An 11,400-nucleotide genomic window follows, 5' to 3' on the forward strand; every position below is an offset into this window, starting at 1 on the left:
AGAAGATCCTTGTAGAGTTACGAAAACAAATTCCAAGGAAATCAAAATATCCGCAACTTAATAGCAAGAAAATAAAAAAAAAAAAACTATTCTTAGCTTGATTTTCTATAGATGCTTCGTTAAGTTCATGGTCGTCTTTTATATTCAAAAAAATTATTAATAGAGATGTTGATTTTATTTTTAACAAAATTTTAATTGTAAATTAGTTACCGACAAACAAACTTTGAACACTTTATTATATCTATTCAATAATTTTTGACAAAGTTCAATTCAAATAATAATTATCACATCACATCATTATATAATTCTGCAGTGATAAATTCCATTAACATGCTTCATTAAAAAATCTCAAAATAAGAAGAGTATAAATTGTTAACCGCAAGTTTCTTCGTACTTCTTAAAACTGTTAGTGTAGTTAATTAGCACAAAGAATAACACTGATCCAACTAGAGAACCGACTTGCATAACGCCTCCCGTCCACATTAGAGACTTGCCTCCTTGTGCGCGCATCACAGTGAAGATACAAAGTTTTATATAACTTATAAGTCCTGTCAGAAGGGTCCATATAGCTATCTGAAAGGTAGAATATTTAGTGAAAACCACACAAAAAATAAGAAAGTAGTTCAACTTACAACAAGAGTGCTACCCCACCAAGTTCCCATCAAAAATGGATTAGGACTCATTAGAGCAGTCACAAGTACGTAAATTGTACACAAGCCACTAATACTTGATAGGGATATAATGGACTTTAAACTAGTGTGCGGAAGAAAGACAGCCAAAAAGCATGCCACAGGATTAGCTATTACACCAAGAGTTGCTGTCAAATGGTAGGCTTGGTTTCCATAAGGCATCGTCGAATATGATTGAATGCTAGTAAACATTCCATTCGCCAGAAATCCAATCACTGTCATAAGCACCAATAGGAAATTATATTGGGACGATGAAATTTGTTTGAGCTCTTCAACAGCATTTTTATCATCTTTCTCATAAGTATAAGAGTTACCAGTTGTGTTGATCACATTGGCATATTCTTTCTTAGCCAATTGTAAACGATCCAGTAATAAGAAACCTATACAACTACACAACATCAATGCAAAAACGATTATTAAGAATTCTGTTGTTCCAAATAGAGGCGGTGGAGTGTATTTCTCCCAGACTGGTCCTGTTTCAGTCTGATTTAAAGTACATTGAGTGCTACCACCAACTCCTTGAATCAGAGCTACCACACTTGGTATCAATCCACTTAGTCCTTCACCAAAAATATATGTGATAAGATAAATCTCCTTAAACCGTCCCATATAAGGCAAAAATAACACCGAACTTGTACATGCTGTTAGTGCGAAACAGAACATGAATATGTACAGCGCTACACTGTATTCTGTTTCGCCTATCACTGCTGTCCGATCGTAGAAAAATGCAGCCAAAATTGTTGAAACTGTTCCAGTTGTTAAGAGTACATAGATGTAGATTGATTCTTTAATTCTGTCACCTGTGAGTTTTTGAACAAGTGTGTAGATTATAGGTCCAATATTTCCCATTTGCACAACCAAGCTGAGATATGATGGAAGACTCCATGATTCAGGAGCAGTTTTAACCAGAATCGGAAGTTGTAGATATGTTCCATTAACACAAACCCATGTACCAATGCCGAAAAATATAACAAGTAAATCTACTATTAAATTTCGATTTTTAAAAATATTACAGTTTTTCCACGATTTTTCTTGCATATTTGAAGAGGAATTCTTTTATTCGGTCAGTCGTTATTAACCGCTCTAGAAACTCTAGAAGAAGTGATTGAAATGAAGAAATTCAATGTGCTTTTTTTGAATTTATATATGCGATATCATTTGGTAAAAAGATAATAATATTTGAGGCTTATCAGGAAACATTTTTTTTTTTTGTTGATTATGATATTGATATCTTAAAATTTTGTTATGATTGTATAGCCAAGGGGTGTATAGCTGAAATAATAATTAAATTCTACTAATAAGATCTGTAATATTAAGGGTAGTATGAGTACTGATATATTTCTCACGACACACAGGTTTTTCTTTTCTCCTAATTGAAGAAAAAAAAAAGAAAAATTTCATCATCTTAGTGCCGGGCTGCACGGTAATTTTTCAATCGCCTAACCAGTCAGGTTGTAGGCAAGAGGGGTGAGGATTGGCCCAATTTATTCACTCTCCATTATTTCATTATATTTAAAGTCTTCATTTAAAATTAAAAACTGTCAATCGTATACAAAGGAGATGGCACATTTTTCTATGGAGCTTGGGCCCAGTGTGTTCACTAACGAAATTGGTATCAAATGAAAGGTGACGGTAAGCACATTACGTGGGTAAAATATTTTCAAATTCGTTAGTGGGGTTTTGGAGATATTTGAGTTTGAAGTTTCGGATTTCACAATCAAGATTTCAGCTAATTTTTCGAACAATTAATCGTAGAATGCGTAATAATGGGTGTACAGAAATAATATTGGTATAAAATAAAAGGTATTTCTCTTGTCTATAAATCTGTATCAAAAGTTTTTTTCTTTGTTAAAAAAAAATAATACATATTAGGTACTATTTACTTCTCAAAGGGTGATTTTTTTAAGCGAGGCATTTGGCACATCGAAATATCAAAATATTCAGTGGTGACATGCACTTTTTTTTTGTAATTTTTCGATAGCTTAATGTGTTACCTTTAATTCTATATATAAAATAGTTCTATAAAACATACAAAAACCTTATAATAAGCAAAATACACAAAAACGCGCTGAAATATGCCTATTAAATAATAAGAATAGAAACTATAGTTCAGTCAATGGGGAAAAATCTGGAAAAAGCTATGACTTGAGCTAAGTTTGAATGCAGTATTGAAGAGGGGTTTATCCCAAGTACAAATCTCAGATTGCGTATTGTTTGGTCTTGTGGAGCGACCGCCATTTTGAAAAACGCATTTGTCTCAATATCTCGAGAACGACTGGTCGGACAGAAAACTAGAGAGGACTTTTTAGATTGGAAATTAGTTAATCTTTCTTTTTCTAGTACATCATTTTTCTCTAGGAGTTATAATTTCAGAGTTACACTACCGAAAATTGTGTGTTTTTTGATATTTTAAATATTTTAAACAACCCTTAGAGTTAAGTGCGGAATTACTGAGAATGAGATACTTTGCGGTTCTGTTACTCTGAAAGTATAACTCCTAGAGAAAAATGATGTAATAGAAAAAGAAAGATTAACTAATTTCCAATCTAAAAAGTCCTTTCTACGCATTCTACGATTAATTGATCGCAAAAATAGCTGAAATCTTGATTTTGAAATCCGAAACTTCAAACTCAAATATCTCCAAAACCCCACTAACGAATTTGAAAATATTTTACCCACGTAATGTGCTTACCGTCACCTTTCATTTGATACCCATTTCGTAAGTGAACACACTGGGCCCAAAAATGTGCCATCTCCTTTAAAATTTCCCTTTTAAAATGGCGACTTTAAATTTAATGGAGTGTGAATAAATTAGGCCTTAATCGGTCATTTTTGATATATTTATTTATGAACATTTTTCTTTTACTTATATTTCAGTTATAACTACATTACGAGTACATACCTACATATACATTTGAAAAATTCAATTGATTTTATAAAAGGTTTTTTTCCATTACCTATTATTTTATAGAATAACAATTCATTCATTTTCGTCTACTAAATTACTCTATCGTGTTTCAAGCAGAAATCCTGGAGTTCAAAGAGGTCCTATCAAAGAAAACGTGATATCCACATTGGATATCCGCATCTTCTCAGCCAAGCCCACAAATCACAGACTTCAGTTTCCAAAAACTGCCCGTGTCTGTCGACTATCTCTTATGCAGATGGCTGGAGGCCAGGATAGGCACTAAATCAACAGTTTACCCTGACATTTAACTGGTAGTTCTATCGTTACATGTAAACTGATGCTAAAGCAAGAGATCATAGATAAAAAGCCAACAGGTGGGTCAAGTAGCAATACTTGGCACGCTGCAAAAAAGATTTGGCCAAAATTTGATATAAAAACTGGGAACTGTCGCTATATACCTACAGCATGCAGGCATTCCAAATGCCTCGGTGATAGATTAAAAGACTTCTGCACAATTTTCACGAACGAAGGAAAAGAAGAAACTATTTTACACCTTCTCTGTTTATTTTCAGCTCTCTCCCGTTCATAAATCTATATTTGGGAGAATTCTTCTTCAACGATCCCAGCGATCCAAATAGCATACATACATACATAGATATTAAAAAAATTTTGTTTCCTTCACGGAGAAAAAAAGACCACCTAAAATAAAACGGATTCTGTATTAAATGAAGCGGATTTCTGCATGGTTTTTTTGTCACGATAAATGTGCAAATGTAAAAAAAATCCGCCCATTTTAAGAGGAAAATTATCTTATTTTCATGTGGAAACATTTTAATAAAAAAAAAAACTGGTACCCACTGGTAAAGATTTTACACAAAACATTTCAGGCAGAAAAACTGCAACAATTTTTTTTTTTATTTTTATGAATGAAAACTTAATCACAAGAATATAATACACGCTTATATCGGAACAATTTGTTCATATCAATTTTTATCACATCCTGTTTGAAATGAAATAATACATCTATGATTGATTTTGAAAATTTAAAATCTTAGTTAAATTAATCTGCGGAAATGATATAATTGATATTTTTTTGTAAGCAAAATTTGATAAGAGCTTAAATAATTGATTGTATGTACATTGAACATTTACCCCTAGCTGCTCATAGCTGTTACTTTCTTTTTGTTTAATGTTCAAAATCACATAAGTAATGGGACCAATAGTGGAGTGTATAATCTGGCAGTACTGTAAGCTTTCCGTTTAAAAAGTAATTGATCTCAGTGAAGACTTGATTCTCTTATAGTAAAAATGATTTTATACCTTTATTTAAGATGACATCCAAACACACTTGAGACAAACCTGCGTGGCTATACGTCAAGGTATAACTTTAAGAGCGCACAATTACGCAACTTTTTAACAGAGTAAAAAGTCTATAAGTGTTATATACTTTCAAGAAAACAAGTCTTTATTTAACAAGCTAACAATTTAATTTAATTTTCATTTTCATATTGTTCTATTACATTATAGCAAAAGCTACTTGATTGATTTCAATATAAATAGTTAAAGTACAATATTGACAAGTGTTTTTCTATAATGCTAACACCTCCCCCTTTTTATTTAAAATATGTTAAAATCTTTAAACCAGGCTGGAGTACGAACGACTCTTTCACTTCGTCTTCACTCTAGATTCAGCAATTGGACTGGAACTTGTAGTTGGTTGATTTTGTTGTTGTGAAGATTCTTCTATTATTTCATTAGGCTCAATAGGTATTGGTATAGATTCTAGTTCTTCAACGGAAGGTGGATTTACGTCATTTGACACAGATGGTATCATATTTAATTCATAAAGAATGTCATTTAAGTTGTTTGAAAACTTCTTTTTGATAGAATTGGTGTTATCAGGAGTATCAGGAGCATAGCGAGTTTTTAGCTGGTTTGCGTGTGAACGGATAAGTCTGGAACGATTTGGAAATTCTGTTAATACATTATAATTGACATTACCTATTCTTTCAATGATGGTCCCAGGAATCCAATGGTTCTTATTTCTTTTGTAGAACTTAGCATATACAAGATCGCCTGGACTATACTCTCGTTTCTTACAACCATGTTTGGAATTGAAGTATTGATTTTGTTTGTTTGGTACGGTTGATAAATAATCTTGATGTTTATGCGTCATCAGATCTAAAGCAGTTTTTATCTTCCTACCAAGAAATAGTTCTGCCGGTGATTTGTTGTTTATAACTTTGTTTGGAGTTGATCTATATGTTTGAAGAAATGTTTCCAGGTTCTCTTCACTCGTCCCTTCGTGATGAAGCTTTTTCAAGGCTCTTTTTAAAGTATCAACAAAACGCTCTGCTTGTCCATTTGATTGTGGATGGTATGGAGCTGTACGCGCATGATCAATACCTCTTGATTGAAGAAACTTTTGAAATTCTGAGCTCGTAAACTGTGTTCCATTGTCAGACACAATTTGTTGACAATCTCCAAATTGGGAAAACATTTTATTGAGCTTTTGTATGATTGTTGATGATGACATGCTTCGAACTTGGAAAATTTCAGGCCATTTAGAAAATGCATCTACTATGATAAAATAGTATTTGTCATCGCATGGACCTGCTATGTCTATGTGTATGCGTTCCATTGGTGCTAAGGGTCTTGGCCATGATGATAAAGTTGTCTTGATCGGCGATTTTGCAGCAGTTGCACAACTTTGACATTGTCGGACATGTCCTGTAATGTCATCATCAATGTTGGGCCAATACACGTAACTTCTGGCGATTGATTTCATCCTTTCGATTCCTGGATGGCCACGATGAAGCTGTTTCAAAACACGTTTATGGAAACATGATGGGATTATAATTCTGTCATTGAAAAGTAGACAATCGTCTACTACTGAAAGTGCATCTCTTCGGTCGAAATATGGTTTAACCTGTGCTGAAATTGATTTCTTGTCTGGCCATTTAGATCTCATGAAGTTGATGACTGTCTGGAGAACTTTATGTTTTGAGGTTGCTTTCTGAATCATTTTGTATGTTAATGGCAAGTTTTGTAATTGTTCATTCAAATTTTGTGATATTTCGTTTTCAAAAACTGTACATGCGACTACATATTCTTCATCAGGTTTTGATTGGGACTCGATAAGACGGGATAGGACATCTACACACCCAAATTCTTTTGTTGATACGTAAAGAATTTTAAAATCGTACATCATCAGTGTTAGAGCCCATCTCTGTAGTCTATTTGCGGTATAAACGGGTATACCTTTCTTACTTCCAAAAATTGCCAAAAGAGGTTTATGATCGGTATGCAAATTAAATCTGCATCCATAAATCATTCTATGGAACTTGGTCACTGCAAAAATGAGACCTAGAGCTTCTTTTTCGATTTGACTGTACTTCTTTTCAGATGGAGTCAAGGCTCTTGCTGCATGCATTACTACTTTTTCTGTTCCATCTGGGAAAATGTGGGCAATAAATGCTCCTATGCCTTCACCTGAGGCATCAGCTGCGACTTTAATTGGCAATTCTGGGTTGTAATGGGTAAGAAGTAAGTCTGATGAAAGTATTTCCTTGAATTTGTCAAATGATTGCTGGCATGACTTGGACCATTTGAATTCTACTTCGGCTTGTAAAAGCTTATCTAAAGGCGAACGGATTTGACGCATTTCCTTGACAAACTTACCATAGTAGTTGACAGCTCCAAGGAACGATCGAAGTTGCGTTAAATTCTGCGGTGCTGGCATGTTCTGAATTTTATTGATTTTCGCTTGATCTGGTTGTAATCCATTCTTATCAATTATATGTCCAAGGTACTTGATTTGTGATGCGAAAAATGAACATTTTTGGATCTTCACTCGAAATCCATAATCAAAAAGGCGCTTCAGTACCTCGTGAAGACTTTGGAGATGTTCTTCCCAGGAGGAGCCACTTATGATTATATCATCCAAGTAAGCTGCAACACCTTTCAATCCTGCCAGTAGAGTATCCATAAGTTGCTGGAACGCTCCTGGTGCTGACTTCACTCCGGGTGCTAAGCGATTGACATTGTACAAACCTTTGTGAGTGTTGATAGTCAGAAATTTTCGTGACTCAGTAGAAACTGGTATCTGGAAATAAGCGTCAGTTAGATCGATATGACTGAAAATATTCTTGTTGCTGAGTGTTGCGAATATGTCATCAGGGATTGGAAGTGGATACTGATGTGGTTCTAGAGCATCGTTGAGGCCTGAAGAATAATCTCCACAAATTATGATGTTACCATTCTGTTTTCTTACTGCTACAATTGGTGCCGCCCATTCGGAAAAGTCGACTGGGGTTATGATACCAAGATCTTCCAGGCGTTTCAGTTCCTTTTCAATCAATGGTATTACAGAATATGCCACGGGTCTCTTTGCTCTGAATACAGGAATAGCTCCTGGTTTGAGGTGAAGCTGAACGTCGACCTTATCGCATGCTGGTTCATCGCTGAATAAACCCTTGTATTCTTGACGAATACTTGCAATAGCTGCATCACGATTTTGTGGAGTGTGACTGATTTGGCAACATACATTGCTAAGAGGTTTATCCCAAAGATTGAAACTGTGACATAAGTCAATCCCGAATAAATTCAGGTTTATGTCAGTTACGAAAAACTTTCCCTGACTTACCTCTCCAGAACGGAGACGAATGCTGCAGGTGAAATTAGCAATTAGTTTGATGTTATGACTGGTTGCACTTTTTGCTTTTTCACTTAGACGTGACCCTGGTCTGCCTAACTTATTCCACACTGATTGACTTATGATGCTGATGTCGGACGCTGTGTCTATTTGAAGCTTAATAGGTGTGTCCTTAATGTGTTTAGCATTATGTACATCACTGATCTGAACTATGATGAATTTTCGCTTGCTTGAATGTTCAATACAATTCACAGTTGTTTGAATTGCTTTGCTCTGAAAAGATCGTTTCTTGAAAAAATGTTTTTTATTACCTTTAAAATTCTTCTTTTGCTGAACACCTTCTTGATTTGATGATGAATTTGATTTGTTGTAACAGGAGCAGTAACCCTCTTTGTGTCCTATCTTTTTGCATTGAGAACATTTGTGTTGTGAATATGTACAGTCCCGAGAGAAGTGCATAGCTCCACATTGCCAACAAGGTGTTCTTGGTGTCTTAGTTGTATCAGATCTTTGTTGGAATGATCCATTGCGCTCGTGTTGACTGAATTTTTGACTTGATGAAACTGCATTGACAATTGAAGACGGCTGTGGTGTATGTTCAATCATTGCAGTATCTTTTTTGAGATTGATGTACCGATGAGCTTCAGAAATTAATTTATCGAGCGTGATGGTTTTTGCTTTTTCTTCATCTTCGAGTGACGCTAATAATCTTGTTCGAATTTCCGAGTCTTCTGGGGCTTGTAGTCCAGTCACAAATAACAGACATTTGAATTGATCGATGGAAAGGTCACTCAATTTGAATTCTTCGCAATTTTTGTTCACCAATGAAGCGTAGGTAACCAAATCGTCTGTCTTTCGTTTGATTGTTTGAAGACAGCTGAAACGAACATTTAATAGAGTACCTTTGCGACCAAACTTACCTTTGAGTTTTTTTATTGTCTCCTCAAAACTTATATCCTTGACTTTTTTTGGTAAAATCAAGTTGGCATATTTCTCATGAGCGATTGAGTTCATTTTTCTCATGAGAAGACGAACCTTTGCTGCATCATCAAGAGACGCCCCATCGACAATGAAAACGTCTTCAAAACGGTTGTACCAAGATTCAAAAGTCAATCCATTTGCAGGATCATAGACAAATTCTTGAATGTTGTTTGCCAATGTATCCATTGTGAATTCCTGACCTCGGCGTTCATCCTTTTCCTCGATAATTGATTGCAAAAGTTTGCTTTGTAGTTCGAGAAGTTCCAGAATCTTCGGATCAGTCGCCATTTTGTTTTAAGATGAATGTTGGTTTAATAATTACGAATTGAGTTCTTAAATAATCCTCGTCGCCAAATTGTTATATACTTTCAAGAAAACAAGTCTTTATTTAACAAGCTAACAATTTAATTTAATTTTCATTTTCATATTGTTCTATTACATTATAGCAAAAGCTACTTGATTGATTTCAATATAAATAGTTAAAGTACAATATTGACAAGTGTTTTTCTATAATGCTAACAATAAGGAACCGAGGTACACTCTAACAAATAAGTCATTCTTTCTGCAAGATCGTTAGTTCAATTGTTTTGTTATTTATTTAATACTAGCTGACTCGGCGGGCTTCGTTACACCTTTTCTGCTATTTACTTCCAATTTTAGAGTACGTCAACACAAAATTTTGAGTGGACCACCCTAATCATTTAGTGGTATGAAAATAGATGTTGGCCGATTCTTAGACTTACCCGATATGCACACAAAATTTCATAAAAATCGTTCCAAAAATATATTACAAAAACTTTGGTTGAACCACCCTAACCATTTTATGGCATGGAAATTATGTTGGTCGATTCTCAGACCTACCCGACAAACAAAAAAAATGTCGTAATGATCGTTCCAAAAAGATTAAAAAAAAAATTGACTGGGCCACCCTAACAATTTAGAGGTATGAAAAATAGATGTTAGCCGATTCTCAGACCTATCGGATAAGCACACAAAGTTTCATAAAAATCGGTCCATCCGTTTCGGAAAAGTTTAATAACAAACACTGCGACAGGAGAATTTTATATATTAGATGATGATTTTTATAAAAAAAAAAAAAAAAACCGACTTTCATGGATCGAAACTGGGTTTTATGGTTTTTCTCATAGTTTATATAGCCGAAACCGGACGAAATGCAAAAAGAATTATCACTCATAAAAAAAAAATACAGACGAATTAAATACCTAACCCTTTTTGGAAGTCGATAAAAATACTATCACTTCTAAATGAGGTTGTATCTCGGTTACTTTTCGACTTAATAAGTCATTTTCTTAACGTGATTATTCCAGAAAGTCAACGATTAAAATTGCTAAGGCCATTGTAGTAAGTTACTAAGCCAAAAATCAGACTGATTTTTAACTTAGTAACTTACTAAATGGCTTTAAAATTTCGCAAATTTGTGTTAATATAACGTTGTTAGTTTACAATTTTGTTATGGAATTGTATTCATTATTTAATTATTGAAAGAGCATTGAATACTATATTATACAAGGGTGGAATCGGCTAAGGTGATTGTTGATCATCACAATAAGTACTTTTGCTCCATGTTAGTGACGATCACCTTTTTATTATGGTTTGTGGGTGACAGCTATTTAGGTGTCACTTTCACATTCTATTTTTATTGAAATCCTCAACGGCGAACTAAAAACTAATACGAACATTTTAGTTCGTTGAGTAAAATATGGTTTCTTGTGAAGAAAAATATAGAATATTTAATTATTTATTTTTAAGAAATAAAAAAAAAAAAAAAATTGGCCACCGGTAGGGATCGAACCTCAGTCTCGAGCGTGTGAGTCGAATACTCATCGAAATCAAAAGTCAAAAGTGACAATCAAAAAGGTGACAATTAACTATCACCTTAGCCGATTCCACCCCAGCAGTACCAAATTTTCTGTAAATGTTCAAAATAACAACCGGTGGCGTATGTGGATTTTTTTTTTTTTTTCTAAACAATATTTTGTGATGGTTTAGCTTGTATTATATTATATTCTCATAGATCTTTAAGCTTTTTCTTGGTGGATTTTTGTTTTAACGGACAAGTTTATAATTTTTGTAAACGTTTATGGTCCTAAAAAATAATGACTCACGGGCTAACGAACGATATGACGAAGACAATTCTTTTTACTTCT

General features: G+C 34.1%; 2 protein-coding genes across 2 annotated transcripts; both read right to left on the reverse strand.

Annotated features, from left to right (window-relative positions):
• Positions 1–182: 182 nt before the first annotated feature.
• Positions 183–1,787, reverse strand: LOC129917083 (solute carrier family 52, riboflavin transporter, member 3-A-like). Its single transcript, XM_055997411.1, has 2 exons — positions 633–1,787; positions 183–573 (listed from the first exon to the last, which is right to left on the reverse strand). The coding sequence occupies exons 1-2, from the start codon at positions 1,725–1,727 to the stop codon at positions 373–375; spliced, it is 1,296 nt and encodes a 431-aa protein (XP_055853386.1). The 5' UTR covers positions 1,728–1,787; the 3' UTR covers positions 183–372.
• A 3,476-nt stretch (positions 1,788–5,263) lies between these two features.
• Positions 5,264–9,520, reverse strand: LOC129913666 (uncharacterized protein K02A2.6-like). Its single transcript, XM_055992456.1, has one exon. The coding sequence runs from the start codon at positions 9,518–9,520 to the stop codon at positions 5,264–5,266; it is 4,257 nt and encodes a 1,418-aa protein (XP_055848431.1).
• Between the last annotated feature and the right edge of the window lie 1,880 nt (positions 9,521–11,400).

The sequence above is a fragment of the Episyrphus balteatus genome, chromosome 3, assembly GCF_945859705.1.
Source record: "Episyrphus balteatus chromosome 3, idEpiBalt1.1, whole genome shotgun sequence".
In the NCBI taxonomy this organism is placed as follows: Eukaryota; Metazoa; Arthropoda; class Insecta; order Diptera; family Syrphidae; genus Episyrphus; species Episyrphus balteatus.